General features: G+C 51.8%; 1 protein-coding gene across 1 annotated transcript in view; it reads left to right on the plus strand.

The window, feature by feature from the left end:
• NCOA1 (nuclear receptor coactivator 1) overlaps window positions 1–17,637 on the plus strand; it is a 79,425-nt gene that overhangs the window by 52,182 nt on the left and 9,606 nt on the right. Inside the window, 6 exon segments of the mRNA XM_066546162.1 lie at window positions 1,308–1,718; window positions 4,542–4,649; window positions 6,739–7,177; window positions 10,986–11,139; window positions 14,589–14,856; window positions 16,509–16,598. Of these exon segments, the coding sequence (XP_066402259.1) occupies window positions 1,308–1,718; window positions 4,542–4,649; window positions 6,739–7,177; window positions 10,986–11,139; window positions 14,589–14,856; window positions 16,509–16,598 (1,470 nt within the window).

Raw genomic sequence — 17,637 nt, forward strand, 5'->3', positions numbered from 1 at the left:
TCAATGGGAAAATGGGAGGAAGATGGGGAAAAAAACGGAGAAAAACAAGGGAAAAAGAAGGGGAAGAAATGGGGAAAAAATCCGGGAAGAAATGGGGGAAAATGGGGGAAAAAACGGGGGAAAAAGTCCAGAGAAAAATGGGAGGAAGATGGGGAAAAAACCAGGGAAAAGCAGGGAAAAAGCAGGGGAAGAAATGGGGAAAAAATTCGGGAAGAAATGGGGGGAAAAATGGGGGAAAATGGGGATGAAGTGGGGAAAAAATCTGGGAAGAAATGGGGGAAAGAAGGGAGAAAATGGGGGAAAAATGGGGGAAAAAGTCGAGGGAAAAATGGGGGAAAATGGGGGGAAGAAATGGAGAAAAATCCGGGAAGAAATGGGGGAAAGAAGGGAGAAAATGGGGGGAAAATGAGGGAAAAAGTCAAGGGAAAAATGGGGGGAAGATGGGGAAAAAGAATGGAGAAAAACAGGGAAAAAGCAGGGGAAGAAATGGGGGGAAAATCCGGGAAGAAATGGGGGAAAAAAACGGAGAAAAACAGGGAAAAAGCCGGGGAAAATTGGGGAAGAAATGGGAGAAAGAAGGGAGAAAATGGGGAAAAAATGGGGAAAAAGTCAAGGGAAAAAAATGGGGGGAAAATGGGGAAAAATGGGGAAAAAATTGGGAAAAAATGGGGAAAAATAGGGAAAAAGCAGGGGAAAAATGGGGGAAAAATTCGGGAAGAAATGGGGGAAAAAGGAGAAAATGGGGGAAAAAATGGGGGAAAAAGGAGAAAATGGGGGAAAAAATGGGGAAAAATGGGGAAAAATGGGGGAAAAAAAGGGAAAAAACCTGGGGGGAAATGGGGGGAAAAGGAGCTTCCTGAGCGGGTTTTGGGATGGGGCTCAAAGGGATTTTGGGATCCCAAGAGAATTTGGGATCCAAGGTGATTTTGGGATGGGATCCCAAGAGGTTTTTTTGGGATTGGTCCTGAAAGAGAATTTGGGATCAGGTTCCAAGGAGGTTTTGGGATCCAAGGAGATTTTGGGGTGGGATTCCAAAGACGTTTTGGGATCCGAGGGTGTTTTGGGATCCAGGAAGATTTTGAGATGGGATTTCTAAGGGATTTTGGGATTCCAAAGAGATTTTGGGATCCAGGGAGATTTTGGGATTGGATCCCAAGAAGGTTTGGGGAACCCAAGGGGTTTTGGGATCCAGAGAGATTTTGGGATCCAGGAAGATTTTGAGATGGGATTTCTAAGGGATCCCAGGGTCCTTTGGGCTGGGATTCCCGAGCCGTTCCCTCCTCTGATCCCGCGTTTCCGTCCCTCAGGGCGGGGGCCTGGAGGCTCTGAGCGATCGCTTCCAGCCCCACCCGGCCCCGGCGCCGCCGCCTCCGCTGCTCCTGGAGCCCAAACCGGGAATGTTCTCCCAGCCCTTCCCTCCTTCCTCCTCCTCCTCCTCCTCCTCCTCCTCGGGCTCTGCGGGCGCGTTCCCGGCCGTGCTGCGGCAGAAGGGCCCCTTCGGAGCCGTGCCCGTGGCCGTGCCACCTCCTCCTCCTCCTCCTCCTCCTCCTCCTCCTGCCGCGGCCGCGGCCGCTCCTGCTGCGGGGGGGGCGCGCGGAACGTTCCAGAACAGCCCCGGGGCCGCCCTGGGCATGGCCCGGCCGGGGCTCGGCCGCCCCCCGAGCGCCCCCAACCAGCTCCGGCTGCAGCTGCAGCAGCGCCTGCAGGGCCAGCAGCAGGTGAGGAAATGCCCAGAAACACCCCAGAATATTCCAATAAAATCCCACCAAAAATTCCAGTAACATCCACCAAAATATTCCAGTAAAATCCCCCAAAAATTGCAGAAAAATCCCGCAAAAATTCCAATAAAATCCCCCAAAATATTCCAGTAGAACCCACCAAAAATTCCAGTAAAAACCCCCAAAATATTCCAGTAAAATCCCCCAAAAATTCCAATAAAATCCCCCAAAATATTCCAGAAAAACCCCCCAAAAATTCCAGTTAAATCCCCCAAAATATTCCAGTAAAATCCCCCAAAAAATTGCAGTAAAATCCACCAAAATATTCCAGTAAAATCCCCCAAAAATTGCAGAAAAATCCCACAAAAATTCCAGTAAAATCCCCCAAAAATTCCAGTAGAACCCACCAAAATATTCCAGTAAAATCCCCAAAATATTCCAGTAGAACCCACCAAAAATTCCAGTAAAATCCCCCAAAAATTCCAGTAGAACCCACCAAAAATTCCAGTAAAAACCCCCAAAATATTCCAGTAAAATCCCCCAAAAATTCCAATAAAATCCCCCAAAATATTCCAGAAAAACCCCCCAAAAATTCCAGTTAAATCCCCCAAAATATTCCAGTAAAATCCCCCAAAAAATTGCAGTAAAATCCACCAAAATATTCCAGTAAAATCCCCCAAAAATTGCAGAAAAATCCCACAAAAATTCCAGTAAAATCCCCCAAAAATTCCAGTAGAACCCACCAAAATATTCCAGTAAAATCCCCAAAATATTCCAGTAGAACCCACCAAAAATTCCAGTAAAATCCACCAAAATATTCCAGTAAAATCCTCCAAAATATTCCAGTAGAACCCACCAAAATATTCCAGTGAAATCCCGCAAAAATTCCAATAAAATCCCCAAAATATTCCAGTAGAATCCCCCCAAAAATTCCAGTATAATCCCCCCAAAATTCCAATAAAATCCCCCAAAATATTCCAGTAAAATCCCCAAAATATTCCAGTAGAATCCCCCAAAAATTCCAGTAAACCCCCCCAAAAAATACCAGTAAAATCCCCCAAAAATTCCAGTAAAATGCCCCAAAATATTCCAATAAAATCCCCCAAAATATTCCAGTAGAATCCCCAAAAATATTCCAGTAAAATCCCCCAAAAATTCCAATGAAATCCCCCAAAAATTCCAGTAAAATCCCCCAAAATATTCCAATAAAATCCCCCCAAAATTCCAGTGAAATCCCCCAAAAAATTCCAGTAGAATCCCCCAAAAAATTCCAGTGAAATCCCCATAGAATTAAAAAAAATCCCCCAAAAAATCCCCCCAAAAACCCCAAGAAAAGCCCCGAAAAACCCCTAAAAAATCCCAAAGAATTACAAAAATAACCCCTGAAAAAATCCCAAAAAACCACCAAAGAAACAGCAAAAACCCATAAAAAAATAAAAAATAACAAACCCCAAAGGATTTTAAAAAAATCCCCAAAAAACCCCAAAATCTGTAGAAAAACAAAAAAAAAATCCCACCCCAAAAAATTCGTAAAAGACCCCCAAGAATTTGAAAAAAAATCCCAAAAATGCCTAAAAAACCCCAAAGAATTAAAAAAAAATCAACCAAAAAAAACCCCCAAAAATCCCCAAAAATAAAAACCCCGTTAAAAACCCCAATAAACCGCATAAAAAACCCCATTAAAAACCCAAAAATCCCAAAAAACCCCATAAAAACCCCAAAAGCCCATGGGAAGCCCTTGTGCTGTTTGCTTGCAGTTGCTGCAGCAGAACCGCCAGGCGGCGCTGCTAAAAACCCCATAAAAACCCCATTAAAAACCTCCAAAAAACCCATAAAACTCCCCTAAAAACCCAATTAAAAACCCCCCAAAAACCCCATAACAACCAGGAAATCTAAAAACCCCATAAAAACGCAAAAAACCCCTAAAAACCCAATTAAAAACCCCATTAAAAATCCCAAAAAAACCCATTAAAACCCCAAAATAAACCCCAAAAAAACCCTAAAAACCCCATTAAACACCCCATTAAACACCCCATTAAAACGCAAAAAACCCCATAACCACCCAAAAAACCCCATTAAAAACCCCATTAAAAACCCCATTGCAACCCATAAAAACCCCAAACACCCTGCCATAAAAAACCCGATTAAAAACCCCAAACCACCCCATTAACAACCCCATTAACAACCCCATAAAAACGCCAAAAAACCCCATAACAACCCCAGAAACCCCATTAAAAACTCCAAAACCCCCATGCAAACCCCATTAAAAACCGCATTAAAAAACCCCCAAAAAAACATAAAAACCCAAACAACTGCCTAAAAACCCAAGAAACCCCATAAAAACCCCATAAAAACCCCATAAAAACCCCTTGCGCCGTTTGCTTGCAGTTGCTGCAGCAGAACCGCCAGGCGGCGCTGCTAAAAACCCCCTAAAAACCCATTAAATACCCCAAAAAAAACCTCCAAAAAACCCATTAAAAAACCCATAAAACCCCAGAAACCCCATAAAAACCCCCTTAAAACCCCATAAAACCCCCGTGGAACCCCATAAAAACCCCATAAAACCCCGATGCAAACCCCATTAAAAACCCCTTGCGCCGTTTGCTTGCAGTTGCTGCAGCAGAACCGCCAGGCGGCGCTGCTAAAAACCCCCTAAAAACCCATTAAATACCCCAAAAAAACCTCCAAAAAACCCATTAAAAAACCCATTAAAAACCCCAGAAACCCCATAAAAACCCCCTTAAAACCCCATAAAACCCCCGTGGAACCCCATAAAACCCCGATGCAAACCCCATGCAAAGCCCTTGCGCCGTTTGCTTGCAGTTGCTGCAGCAGAACCGCCAGGCGGCGCTGCTCGGTCACTTCGGGGCGCCCGTGGGGCTCTCGCTGCGCGCCGGGATCCCGCAGCAGCAGCAGCAGCAGCAGCCCCAGGTAACAACGGGGAATTTTGGGGTTTCTGTGGGGTTTCTATGGGGTTTTTATGGGGGGTTTTTTATGGGTTTTTTACGGGGTTTTGGGGTTTGTTCCCAGTTGGTTTGGGGTTTGGGGTGTTTGTGATTTGGCAGTTGAGATATGGAGGGTTTGGGGTTTGGGGCTCTCATCTGTGTGCCGGGATCCCACAGCAGCAGCAGCCCCAGGTAACAACGGGGAATTTTGGGGTTTTTATGGGGTTTTTATGGGGTTTTTATGGGGTTTTTTACGGGGTTTTGGGGTTTGTTTGCCGTGGGTTTGGGGTTTGGGGTGTTTGTGATTTGGCAGTTGAGATATGGAGGGTTTGGGGTTCGGGGCTCTCACCTGTGGGCCAGGATCCCGCAGCAGCAGCAGCCCCAGGTAACAACGGGGAATTTTGGGGTTTCTGTGGGGTTTTTTACGGGGTTTTGGGGTTTTTTACAGGGTTTTGGGATTTGTTCACGGTTGGTTTGTGGTTTGGGGTGTTTGTGATTTGGCAGTTGAGATACGGAGGGTTTGGGGTTCGGGACTCTCACCTGTGGGCCAGGATCCCGCAGCAGCAGCCGCAGGCTAAACCTGATTGGGGTTTCATGGGGTTTGGGATTTGGGGTTTGAGACTTTGGGAGTTGAGATTTGGGGTTTTCTGGGGGGTTTAGGGTTTTTGGTTTGGGATGAGTTTGGAATTTGGGGTTTGGAATTTGAGATGGGTTTGGGGTTTGGGATCTCCCTGCGCGCCGGGATCCCGCAGCAGCAGCAGCCCCAGGTAACAACGGGGGTTTTATGGGGTTTTTATGGGGTCTTTTATGGGGTTTTGGGATGGGTTTGGGGTGTTTGTGATTTGGGAGTTGAGATATGGAGGGTTTGGGGGTTGGGGTTTGGGGTTTGGGGTTTGGGATCTCCCTGCGCGCTGGGATCCCACAGCAGCAGCCGCAGGTAACAATGGGGGGGTTTGGGGTTTGTTTGGGGTTTTGGTGGGGTTTTGGTGGGGTTTTTATGGGGTTTGGGATTTGGGAATTGAGATTTGGGCTGTTTGGGGTTTGAGGATTCAGGATTTGGGGTTTTTGGGGTTTTGGGTTTGGGTTTTGTGTTTGGGATCTCCCTGCGGGCAGGGCTCCAGCAGCAGCAGCAGCAGTCACAAGTTTGGGTTGGGTTTGGGGTTTTTAATGGGGGTTTTTTTGGGGGTTTTTGGGGTTTGGGGTGGGTTTGGAATTTGGGGTTTGGGGTGAGCATCTCCATGAGGGCAGCGATGCAGCAGCTGCAGGTACCCCAGGGTGCAGGGTTGTTTGGGATTTTGGGGTTTGAGAATTCAGGGTTTGGGGTTTGGGACGGCTTTTGGGGATGGATTTGGGATTTTTGATTTGGGGTTTGGGATGAATTGTAGGGATGGATTTCTGCTGTGGGATTTGGGATGGCTTTTAGGGATGAATTTGGGATTTGGGATTTGGGATGGCTTTTAGGGATGGATTTGGGATTTTTGATTTGGGGTTTGGGATGGCTTTTAGGGTTAGGGTGAGGGTGAGGGTGAGGGTGAGGATGAATTTTTGATTTGGGATTTGATGTTTGGGATGGGTTTTAGGGATGCATTTCTGTATTTGGGATTTGATGTTTGGGATGGCTTTTAGGGGTGGATTCGAGGTGCTTGGGGTTCAGGACACCTTTTAGTTACGAATTTTTGATTTACGGTTTGCAATCTGAATTTTCCCATTTCCAAATCCCAAAACCCTCTCAAGAACCCCCCCAGGGCTGGTTCCTGGCTGGAATTTGGGATTTTTTGGGGGATAGACCTCACCCTTCACCCCTCACCCCCATCCCACAGCAGCTCCCCAGGGCTGGTTCCTGGCTGGAATTTTGGGATTTTTTGGGGGCATAGACCTCACCCCTCACCCCCATCCCACAGCAGCTCCCCAGGGCTGGTTCCTGGCTGGAATTTTGGGATTTTTTGGGGGCATAGACCTCACCCCTCACCCCATCCCACAGCAGCTCCCCAGGGCTGGTTCCTGGCTGGAATTTGGGATTTTTTTTGGGGGCACAGACCTCACCCCTCACCTCTCACCCCCATCCCGTCCCACAGCCGCCCCTGAACGCTCAGATGCTGGCGCAGCGGCAGCGGGAGCTCTACAGCCAGCAGCACCGGCAGCGGCAGCTGATGCAGCAGCGCGCGCTCCTCATGCGCCAGCAGCAGCAGCAGCAGCAGCAGCAGCCGCAGAATTTCGGGAATTCCCCGCTGGGAGCCCCCTTGGGGACGCCCCTGGGGACGCCCCTGGGGACGCCCCGGCAGCAGCAGCAGCAGCAGCAGCAGCAGCCGCAGTTCCCGTTCCCCCCCGCCTTCGGTACGAGCGGCGCCGCCGCCTTTGGGGGCCCCGAGGCGGCGCTGGGGACCCGCGGGGGCCTCGGGGGCCGCGGCGTGATGGGAACGGCAGCGGCGGCGCCCACGGCGGCAGCGGCGCCCTACGGAGCCGGGATGGGCCCGGCAGGGATGCAGCAGAACCTCTTCCAGTACCCGGGGGCAGGTACGGGGCCTGTGGGGTATCTGGGGGATTTGGGGGATTCAGGAGCCTCTTCCAGTACCCGGGGGCAGGTACGGGGCCTGTGGGGTATCTGGGGGATTTGGGGGATTCAGGAACCTCTTCCAGTACCTGGGGGCAGGTACGGGGTGTGCCTTGGGGTATCTGGGGGATTTGGGGGATTCAGGAGCCTCTTCCAGTACCTGGGGGCAGGTACGGGGTGTGCCTTGGGGTATCTGGGGGATTTGGGGGATTCAGGAGCCTCTTCCAGTACCCGGGGGCAGGTACGGGGCCTGTGGGGTATCTGGGGGATTTGGGGCATTTGGGGCATTCAGGGCGTTTGGGGGATTCAGGAACCTTTTCCGGTACCCGGGGCCAGGTATGGAGTGTGCGTTGGGGCGTGCAGGGGATTTGGGGCATTTGGGGGATTCAGGAACCTCTTCCGGTACCCGGGGGCAGGTACCGGGTGTGCCTTGGGGTGTTTGGGGGATTTGGGGCATCTGGGGGATTCGGGAACCTCTTCCAGTACCCGGGGGCAGGTACGGGGCCTATGGGGTGTGCGGGGGATTTGGGGCGTTTGCGGTGTTTGGGGGACTGGGGGTGCTCAGGGTGCTCGGGGGATTTGGGGTATCTGGGAGGATTTGGGGCATTTGCGGTGTTTGGGGGACTCAGAGTGCTCGGGGTGCTTGGGGGATTTGGGGGATTCAGGAACCTCTTCCAGTACCCGGGGGCAGGTACGGGCTGTGCATTGGGGTATTTGGGGGATTTGGGGTATCTGGAGGATTTGGGGTGTTTGCGGTGTTTGGAGGATTCAGAGTGTTTGGTAGATTCAGGAACCTCTTCCAGTACTCGGGGGCAGGTACGGGGGTGTGGGGTATTTGGGGTGTGAGGGGCGTTTGGGGTGTTTGGGGGATTTGGGGTGTTTGGATGATTTGGGGTGTTTGGGGTATTCAGGGGATTTGGGGTGTTTGGGGGTTTGGAGTGTTCAAGGTATTCAGGGGATTTGGGAAATTTGGGATATTCAGGAACCTCTTCCAGCACTCGGGAGCAGGTGCGGGGTCCTGGGGTACTTGGGGCGTGCAGGGGCTTTGGGATGTTTGAGGTGTTTGAGGTGTTTGGGGGATTTGGGGTATTTGGGATATTCTGGATAATCAGGATATTTGGGATATTTGGGGATTTGGGGTCTTTGAGGTATTCAGGGTATTTTGGGTGCTTGGGGGGTTTGGGGTGTTCAGGGTATTTGGGGTGTTTGGGTTGTTCGGGGTGTTTGGGGGTATTTGGGGTGCTTGGGGGATTTGGGGGGTTTGGGGTATTCAGGGTCTTTGGGGTATTCAGGGTCTTTGGGGTGTTTGGGGTATTTGGGAACCTCTTGCAGTACTCGGGGGCAGGTGTGGTGTGCACAGGGCTGTGGGGTGTGCGGGGGATTTGTGGTAGTTGGGGTGTTCAGGGTGTTTGGGATATTCTGAGTATTTGGGATCTTTGGGGCATTTGGGGTATTCGGGGTGTTCGGGGTATTCGGGGTGTTTGAGGTGTTCAGAGCATTCGGGGCACTCTGGGTGTGTGGGGTATTCTGGGTATTTGGGTATTCAGGGCATTTGAGGGTGTTTGGGGTATTTGGGGTATTCAGGGTGTTTGGGATATTCTGGGTATTTGGGGTATTCAGGGCATTCGGGGTGTTCAGCGTGTTTGGGGTGTTTGGGAACCTCTTCCAGTACCCGGGGGCAGGTATGGGGCCTTGGGGATTTGTGGTATTTGGGGTATTCAGGGCGTTTGGGGTATTGGGGGCGTTTGGGGTATTCAGGGCGTTTGGGGTATTCGGGGTGTTTGGGGTGTTTGGGAGATTGTTGGGGTGTTCGGGATGTTCAGGGGATTTGGGGTGTTTGGGGTGTTTGGGAACCTCTTGCAGTACCTGGGGGCAGGTGTGGTGTGCACAGGGCTGTGGGGTGTGCGGGGGATTTGGGTTGTTTGGGGTATTCAGGGTGTTCGGGGTGTTTGAGGTGTTTGGGGGATTTGGGGGGGTTTGGGGAATTTGGGATATTCCGGATAATCAGGATATTTGGGATATTCAGGGGATTTGGGGTATTTGGGGGTTTGGGTTGTTTGGGGGGGTGTTTGGGGTATTCAGGGCGGTTTGGAGCGTTTGCGTGGGATATTCAGGGGATTTGGGATATTCAGGAACCTCTTCCAGGACTCGGGGCAGGTATGGCAGGGTGGGGGTTCGGGGTGTGCGGGGGATTTGGGGTATTCGGGATACGCAGGGGATTTGGGGTATTCGGGAACCTCTTCCAGTACAGGGTGCCCAGGGCTTTGGGGTGTTTGGGGGGTTCGGAGTGTTCGGGGTATTTGGGATATTCAGGATATTTGGGGTGTTTGGAGGGTTTGGAGTGTTCGGTGTATTTGGGATATTCAGGACATTTGGGGTATTCAGGATATTTGGGATATTCAGGACATTTGGGGTGTTTGGAGGGTTTGGAGTGTTCGGGGTATTTGGGATATTCAGGATATTTGGGGTGTTTGGAGGGTTTGGAGTGTTCGGAGTATTTGGGATATTCAGGACATTTGGGGTATTCAGGACATTTGGGGTGTTTGGAGGGTTTGGAGCGTTCGGGGTATTTGGGATATTCAGGACATTTGGGATATTCAGGAACCTCTTCCAATGGCCGGGGGCAGGTACGGGGGGGATGGGGTGTGCGAGGGGTTTGGGGGGTCTGGGGCATTTGGGACATTCAGGGGTTTTGGGACATTCAGGGGATTTGGGGTGTTTGGGGTATTCAGGGTATTTGGGATATTCGGGGTGTTTGGGGTATTTGGGATATTCTGGATATTCAGGATATTTGGGACATTCGGGATATTTGGAATATTCGGGATGTGCAGGATATTTGGGACATTTGGGTTATTTGGGATATTCAGGATATTTGGGACATTTGGGACATTCGGGTTATTCGGGATATTCAGGATATTTGGGACATTTGGGTTAATTGGGATATTCAGGATATTTGGGTTATTTGAGATATTTGGGATATTCGGGACATTTGGGTTATTTGGGATATTCGGGATATTCGGGATATTTGGGACATCCGGAATATTCGGGATATTCGGGATATTTGGGACATTTGGGATATTCGGGATATTTGGGATAATCAGGCTGGGAGCTGGGAGAGAATGGAAGACAGATTCCCGTGGATGGGAATGGGAAGGGTGGGAAAAGTGGGAATGGAAGAGGAGACTGGGGAGGAATTTTGGGAATTCCCAGCCGGGAGGGGCTGGAAAAGAATTCCCAGAGAATCCCTGGGGGTGTCCCAAGGAAAGGCTGGAAAATCCCAGGATTTTGGGGTTGGAATGGGATGGGATTGAAGGTCCATGGATCCCATCCCAAACCATTCCGGGATTCTGGGATCCAGGACACTCAGGATCCATCCCGGGGGATTTTTATGGGATTTGGGGATGGAGAAGGGAAGGGAGACCCTTCCTGGAATCTCCAATTCCCACGGAATTCCCAAAATTCCTTCCTGGAGAGGAGCTGGGATGGGGATGGATCCAACCCAGGCTGGGAGAGCTGGGAATGGAGGGAATTCCCTGGGAAAAAGGGGAGGGATTTGGGAAGCAATTCCCAGAGAACCCCCGGGAACATCCAAGAAAACCTTGGAGCACCCAGGGAATTGTCGGGACGGGAATTCCACCTCCCTTCCCGCCCAGCCCAGGAGCTCCCAATCCATGGAGTGGAAATCCCCGGGGATGGGGATGGGGATGGGTGGGAGATGTGGGAACGTGGGGCGGAATTCCCTCCCGGTGACGGCGATTCCGGCGCTGCCAGGGCTGGCCCAGCAGAGCGATCCGTCGGGATTCGCGCCGGCGCTGAGCCCCGGCAGCCCCCTGGTGTCGCCCCAGCTGCCGCCGGCGCCGCCCGCGCCCGGATACCAATCGCCCGAGCTGAAACCGTGGCAGGCCGGGAACGTCGGCAACAACGGGTGAGGGAAAACCGCCCCGGAACCGCGCACGGGGTCGGCCTTCGGGATCGGCCTTCGGGATCGGCCTTCGGGATCGGCTGTTGGGGTCGCCCTTTGGGATCGGCCGTTGGGATTGGTGTTGGGATCGCCCTTTGGGATCGGTCGGTGGGGTCGGCCGTTGGGATTGGCCGGTGGGCTTGTCCTTTGGGATCATCCATTAGAATGTCCATTGGGATTGGCCATTGGGAACATTCATTGGGATTGTCGGTTGGAATAGTCCATTGGGATTGTCCTTTGGGATCATCCATTAGAATGTCTACTGGGATTGGCCGTTGGGAACATCCATTGGGATCATCCTTTGGGATCGTCCTTTGGGATTGTCCTTTGGAATCTTCCATTAGAATGTCCATTGGGATTGTCCATTGGGGTTGTCCTTTGAAATTACCCATTGGAATTGCCCATTGGGATCATCCATTGGAATCATCCTTTGGAATTATCCGTTGAAATTGTGCATTGGAGTCACTCATTGGGATTGCCCGTTGGGATTGTCCATTGGGAACATCCACTGGGGGGATCGTCCATTGGGAACATCCATTGGGGGGATCGTCCATTGGAGTCACTCATTGGGATCATCCATTGGGATCGTCCCTTGGGATCGTCCTTTGGGATTGTCCATTGGACAATTATCCATTGGGATTGTCCATTGGAGTCACCCATGGGAATTATCGTTTGGGACTCTCCTTTGGAACTGTCCACTGGAATCATTCTTTGAAATTACCCATTGGGATTATCCTTTGGAATTGTCCATTGGAATCGTCCCTTGGGATCGTCCGTTGGGATCGTCCGCTGGGATTGTCTGTTGGAATTGGAGTCACCCATTGGGATTGTCCGTGGGGGATTGTCCATTGGGAACGTCCATTGGGATTTTGTCCCTTGGGATTTTTTTCCCCCGCTGGGATCACTCATTGGGATTGTCGGGTTTTGATGGTCCATTGGAATTGTCCTTTGGGATTGTCCATTGGAATTGTCCTCTGGAACTATCCCCTGGAATCCCCCTTTGAAATGATCCATTGGGAATGTCCATGGGATCATCCATTGGAGTCACTCACTGGGGTGCTCCATTGGGATTGTCCACTGGACTCACCCATTGGAATTGGCCTCTGGAATTATCTGCTGGGATCATTCCTTAAAGTTATCCTTTGGGATCATCCGTGGGAATTATCCATTGCATTGATCCATCGCAACTATCATTTGGTATTTGCCATTGGAATTGTCCATGAGTGTCACCCTTTGGAATATTCCTTTGGAATATTCCTTTGGAATTATCCTTGGAATCACCCACTGCAATCACCCACTGGGATTACCCATTGGGATTATGCATTCGATTTAGCCATCGGAATCATCCTTTGGAATTATCCATGGGAATCACCCATGGGAATCACCCATGGGAATCACCCATTGGGACTGTCCGTTGCAATTGGCCATTGCAATTATCCATTGGGACTGTCCATTGGATCATCCCTTGGGATCGTCCATTGGAATTGTCCAATGGAAGCATCCATTGGAATCATTCTTCGAAATGATCCATTGGCGTTCTTCATTGGGATTGTCCATTGGAATCATCCTCCAGATTCTCCATTGGGATTATCCTTTGGATTTGTCACTTGAAGTTTTCCATTGGGATTTTCCATGGGAATGATCCATTGCAGTCATTGGGATTATCCATTGGATTCATCCATTGCAATTGTCCTTTGGTATTTGCCATTGGGATTTTCCATGGGAATCATCCATTAGAATCATCCATGGGAATTTTCCATTGGAGTAATCTGTTGGAATTATCTATGGGAATAACCCATTGGGATTATCCGTTGGAATAATCCATTGGAGTCACTCATTGGAATTGTTATTGGAATTATCCCTTGGAAGTATCCCTTGGAATTGCCCATTGGAATCATCCATTGGAGACATCCCTTGGTATTATCCCTTAGAATCAATCGTCTGTTGGGATTTTCCATGGGAATTACCCATTGGAATCAACCATGGGAGTCACCCTTTGGAATCATCTCACTGGAATCATTCTTGGCAATTATCCATTGGAATATTCCATTGGAATTATCTGTGGGAATTATCCACGGGAGTCGCTCATTGGGATTATCCATTGGAATCACCCATTGGAATCACCCATTGGAATCATCCATTGGGATTCACCAATGGGAGTCACCCATTGGAGTCACCCATGGGAAGAGTCACCAATGGGAATTATCCATGGGAATTATCCATTGGAGTTTTTAGCCATTGGAATCATCCATGGGAGTCACTCACTGGAATGATCAATGTGGATTATCTATTGGAATCATCCATTGGAGGCGTCCCTTGGAATTGTCCATTGGAATTTTCCATGGGAATCATCCATTGGAATTTTCTATTGGAATTTTCTACTGGAATTATCCATGGGAGTCACCCGTTGGAATCATCCATTGGAACAATCCATTGGAATTGTCCACTGGGATTCTGCACTGGAGTCCATTCCTTTGGAATTATCCTTCGGAATTTTCCTTTGGATGATTCCAGAGAACTATTCCAGTGGAAAATTCCGAAGGATAATTCCAAAGGATATCACCTCCTGCCCTTGGGATGGGGCCGTGGATCCCTGGGAATGGGGAATGGGGTCGGGAATGGGATCGGGATGGGGATTGGGATTGGGATTTAGGATGGGAGAAACTCCAGGGAAAGGGGAGCTTGGGATTGTGGGATCTTGGGAAAGGAATTCCCAGAGAATCCCTGGGAAAGGTTGGAGCAGTTTGGGATGGTGGGGTGAGAATGGGATGGGACTGAAGGTCCGTGGATCCCATCCCAAACCATTCTGGGATTCTGGGATCCAGGACGGATCAGGATCCATCCCGGGGGATTTTTATGGGATTTGGGATGGAAAAGGGAAGGGAGACCCTTCCTGGAGTCCCGAATTCCCAGGGAATTCCCGAAATTCCATCCCGGAGAGGAGCTGGGATGGGGGTGGATCCAATCAATGCCAGGCTGGGAGAGCTGGGAATGGAGGGAATTCCCTGGGAAAGGGAAAAATGGGATTTGGGAAGGAATTCAAATGGGGCTGGGCTGGAATTCCCAGACAATCTGTGGCTGTCTCATCCTTGGAACTTTTCCAAGGAAAAATCAGATCCTGGAATATTCCCAGGGTTTCTCCTTAAGGTCCCTTCGCACTCAAAGCATCCCGGAATTCCCTGAATCCCAATTCCTCACGGGACAAAGGGAAAAGAGGGGGAATTCGGGAAGGAATTCCCGGAAAATCCCCGGGACCATCCCAGAAAACCTCGGACCACCCCAGGACGGTGGGACCGGACTGGGCAGAACCGAACCCCCGCGATCCCACCACCGGAACCGCTCGGAATTCCGGGATTTATTTCTTTCGGGATGATCCCGGCCGTTCTTCCCGACGTTCTTTCCCGGTTTTCCAGCGTTTTCGGCCCGGCGGGCGCGGCGGCGGCGCCGGCGGCTCCGCAGGGGATGTACAACAACATGAGCATCACCGTCTCCATGGCCGGGGCCGGACCCGGCACCGGCATCCCCGGCCCCGGCGTTCCTGGCGTTCCCGGCTCCGGCGGCGTTCCCGGCCCCGGCGGCGTTCCCGGCGGCTCCGGCGGCGTTCCCGGCATGGGCGCCATGGGCGGTGGCATTCCCATGAATCCCGTCATGGCCGGCATCAACTCCATGTGCTCGGAGCAGGTGGGGATTGGGAATGGGATTGGGGATGGGGGAATGGGAATGGGAATGGGGGAATGGGGGAATGGGAATGGGGGATTGGGAATGGGAATGGGAATGGGAATGGGGGAATGGAAATGGGAATGGGATTGGGGATGGGGATGGGGAATGGGAATGGGGGAATGGAAATGGGATGGAGGTGAGGGTGCAGGAACATCTGGAGAGGTTCCAGGTGGTGGGATGGGGCCGTGGATCACTGGGAATGGGATCGGGAATGGGATTAGGAATGGGGCTGTGGATCCTTGGGAATGGGATCAGGAATGGGGCTGTGGATCCTTGGGAATGGGGAATGGGATCAGGAATGGGATTGGGCGTGGGGCTGTGGATCTGTTCCTGTTTCCACTGGGGATAGGGAATGGGATCAGGAATGGAGCTGGGAATGGGGCCATGGATCACTGGGAAATTAGGAATGGGACAGGGATCAGGAATGGGATCGGGAATGAGGCTGGGAATCACCGGGAATGGGCAATGGGATCAAGAATGGGATTGGGAATGGGGCTGTGGATCTGTTCCTGTTTCCACTGGAAATGGGAATGGGAATGGGATCAGGAATGAGGCTGTGGATCCTTGGGAATAGGAAATTGGATTGGGATTAGGACTGGAAATGGGATTGGGAATGTGGCTGTGGATCCCTGGGAATGGGATTGGGAATGGAATCAGAAATGGGATCGGGAATGGAGCTGTGGATCCTTGGGAATAGGAGATGGGATCAGGAATGGGATCAGGAATGGGATCAGGAATGGGTGGATATAGGGCAGGGGAAGGAGAGGAGGAGAGCGTTGGGGCAGATCCCGTTGGGATCCCCCGTGGATCCATGGAGAGTCCCCATCCCAAATCCCACCAAAGGTGACATCGCCATCCCAAACCCCCAAACACAGCATCCCCATCGCACACCCCTGAGCCGCCCTCGTCGCCCTTCCCGGCACTCCCAGCATTCACTCCCAGCATTCATTCCTGGTGTTCATTCCCGGCATTCATTCCTGGCGTTTATTCCCACTGTTCACTCCCAGCATTCATTCCCGCCATTCATTCCCATCGTTCACTCCCATCATTCACTCCCATCATTCACTCCTGACGTTCATTCCCATCATTTATTCCCATCATTCACTCCTGCCGTTCATTCCCATCATTCATTCCCGCCATTCACTCCCATCATTCACTCCTGCCGTTCATTCCCATCATTCATTCCCATCATTTATTCCCATCATTCACTCTCTCCGTTCATTCCCGCCATTCATTCCCATCATTCATTCCCGCCGTTCATTCCCATCATTCATTCCCGCCGTTCATTCCCATCATTCATTCCCGCCGTTCACTCCCATCATTCACTCCCATCATTCACTCCCATCATTCACTCCCGCCATTCATTCCCGCCATTCACTCCCATCATTCATTCCCGCCGTTCACTCCCATCATTCACTCCCATCATTCACTCCCGCCATTCATTCCCGCCATTCACTCCCATCATTCATTCCCGCCATTTACTCCCATCATTCATTCCCATCGTTCACTCCCATCATTCACTCCCGCCATTCACTCCCGCCATTCATTCCCACCATTCATTCCCGCCGTTCTCTCCCTCCGTTCACCCGGCCGTTGTTTCCCGTTGTGCGCAGGTGGCGGAGGCGGCGCTGAGGCCCCCGGGGCTGTTCTGTGGCCAGCTGGGCCCCGCGGAGCTGCTCAAGGCCGAGCCCGACGGTGCCCAGGTACGGCCGCGCCGCCGCCATGGCCCCAAACCCGCCCGGAGCCCTGGGCACGGAATGGGGGCAGCGCCGGGATGGGCTGGGCTGGGCTGGGCTGGGCCGGGATGGGATGGGCTGGGATGGGCCGGGCTGGGAGGTTCCTCCAGGGCATGGCACCAGGAGCGCACCAGCCTTGGGTGGCACCAATGTCGGGTGACAGCTCCTGGGGTTGAGGTCACCAAGGTCACAGCAGTGTCGGGTGACACCCATCGGGGTTGAGGTCACCAAGGTCACACCAGTGTCGGGTGACACCCGTTGGGGTTGAGGTCATCGTGGTCACACCAGCGTTGGGGGACACCCATTGGGTGACACCTCTTGGGTTTGAAGTCACCCTGGTGCCACCAGTGTTGGGTGACACCCATGGGGTGATACCATTGGGGTTGACATCACCAAGGTCACACCAATGGTGGGTGACACCCCTTGAGTTTGAGGTCCCCATGGTCACACCAATGGTGGGTGACACCAAGGTATCACCAGTGTTGGTGTCACCCAGTGGGTGTCACCTCTTGGAGCTGGAGCCACCACGGTGCCACCAGTGTTTGGGGACACCCGTTGGGGTTGGGGTCACCAAGGTCACACCAGTGCTGGGGGACACCCATTGGGTGACACCCGTTGGGGTTGGGGTTGGAGTCACCAAGGTCACACCAATGTTGGGTGACACCCATTGGGTGGCACCCCCTGAGTTTGAAGTCACCTTGGTGCCACCAGCGTTAGGTGACACCTCCCGTGGTTGGAGCCACTGTGGTGCCACCAGCATTGGGTGACACCCATTGGGTGACACCTCTTGGGGTTGAGGTTCCCATGGTGCCATCAATGCTGGGTGGCACCCCCTGGGTGACACCCCTTAGGGTTGAAGCCACCAGGGTCACACCAGCGTTGGGTGCCACCTCTTGGGGTTGGAGCCACCATGGTGCCACCAGCGTAGGGTGACACCAAGGTCACACCAGTGTTGGTGTCATCCAGTGGGTGTCACCTCCTGGGGTTGGAGCCACCAGGGTCACAC

Source organism: Molothrus aeneus, chromosome 3 (genome assembly GCF_037042795.1).
Source record: "Molothrus aeneus isolate 106 chromosome 3, BPBGC_Maene_1.0, whole genome shotgun sequence".
Taxonomy (NCBI): domain Eukaryota; kingdom Metazoa; phylum Chordata; class Aves; order Passeriformes; family Icteridae; genus Molothrus; species Molothrus aeneus.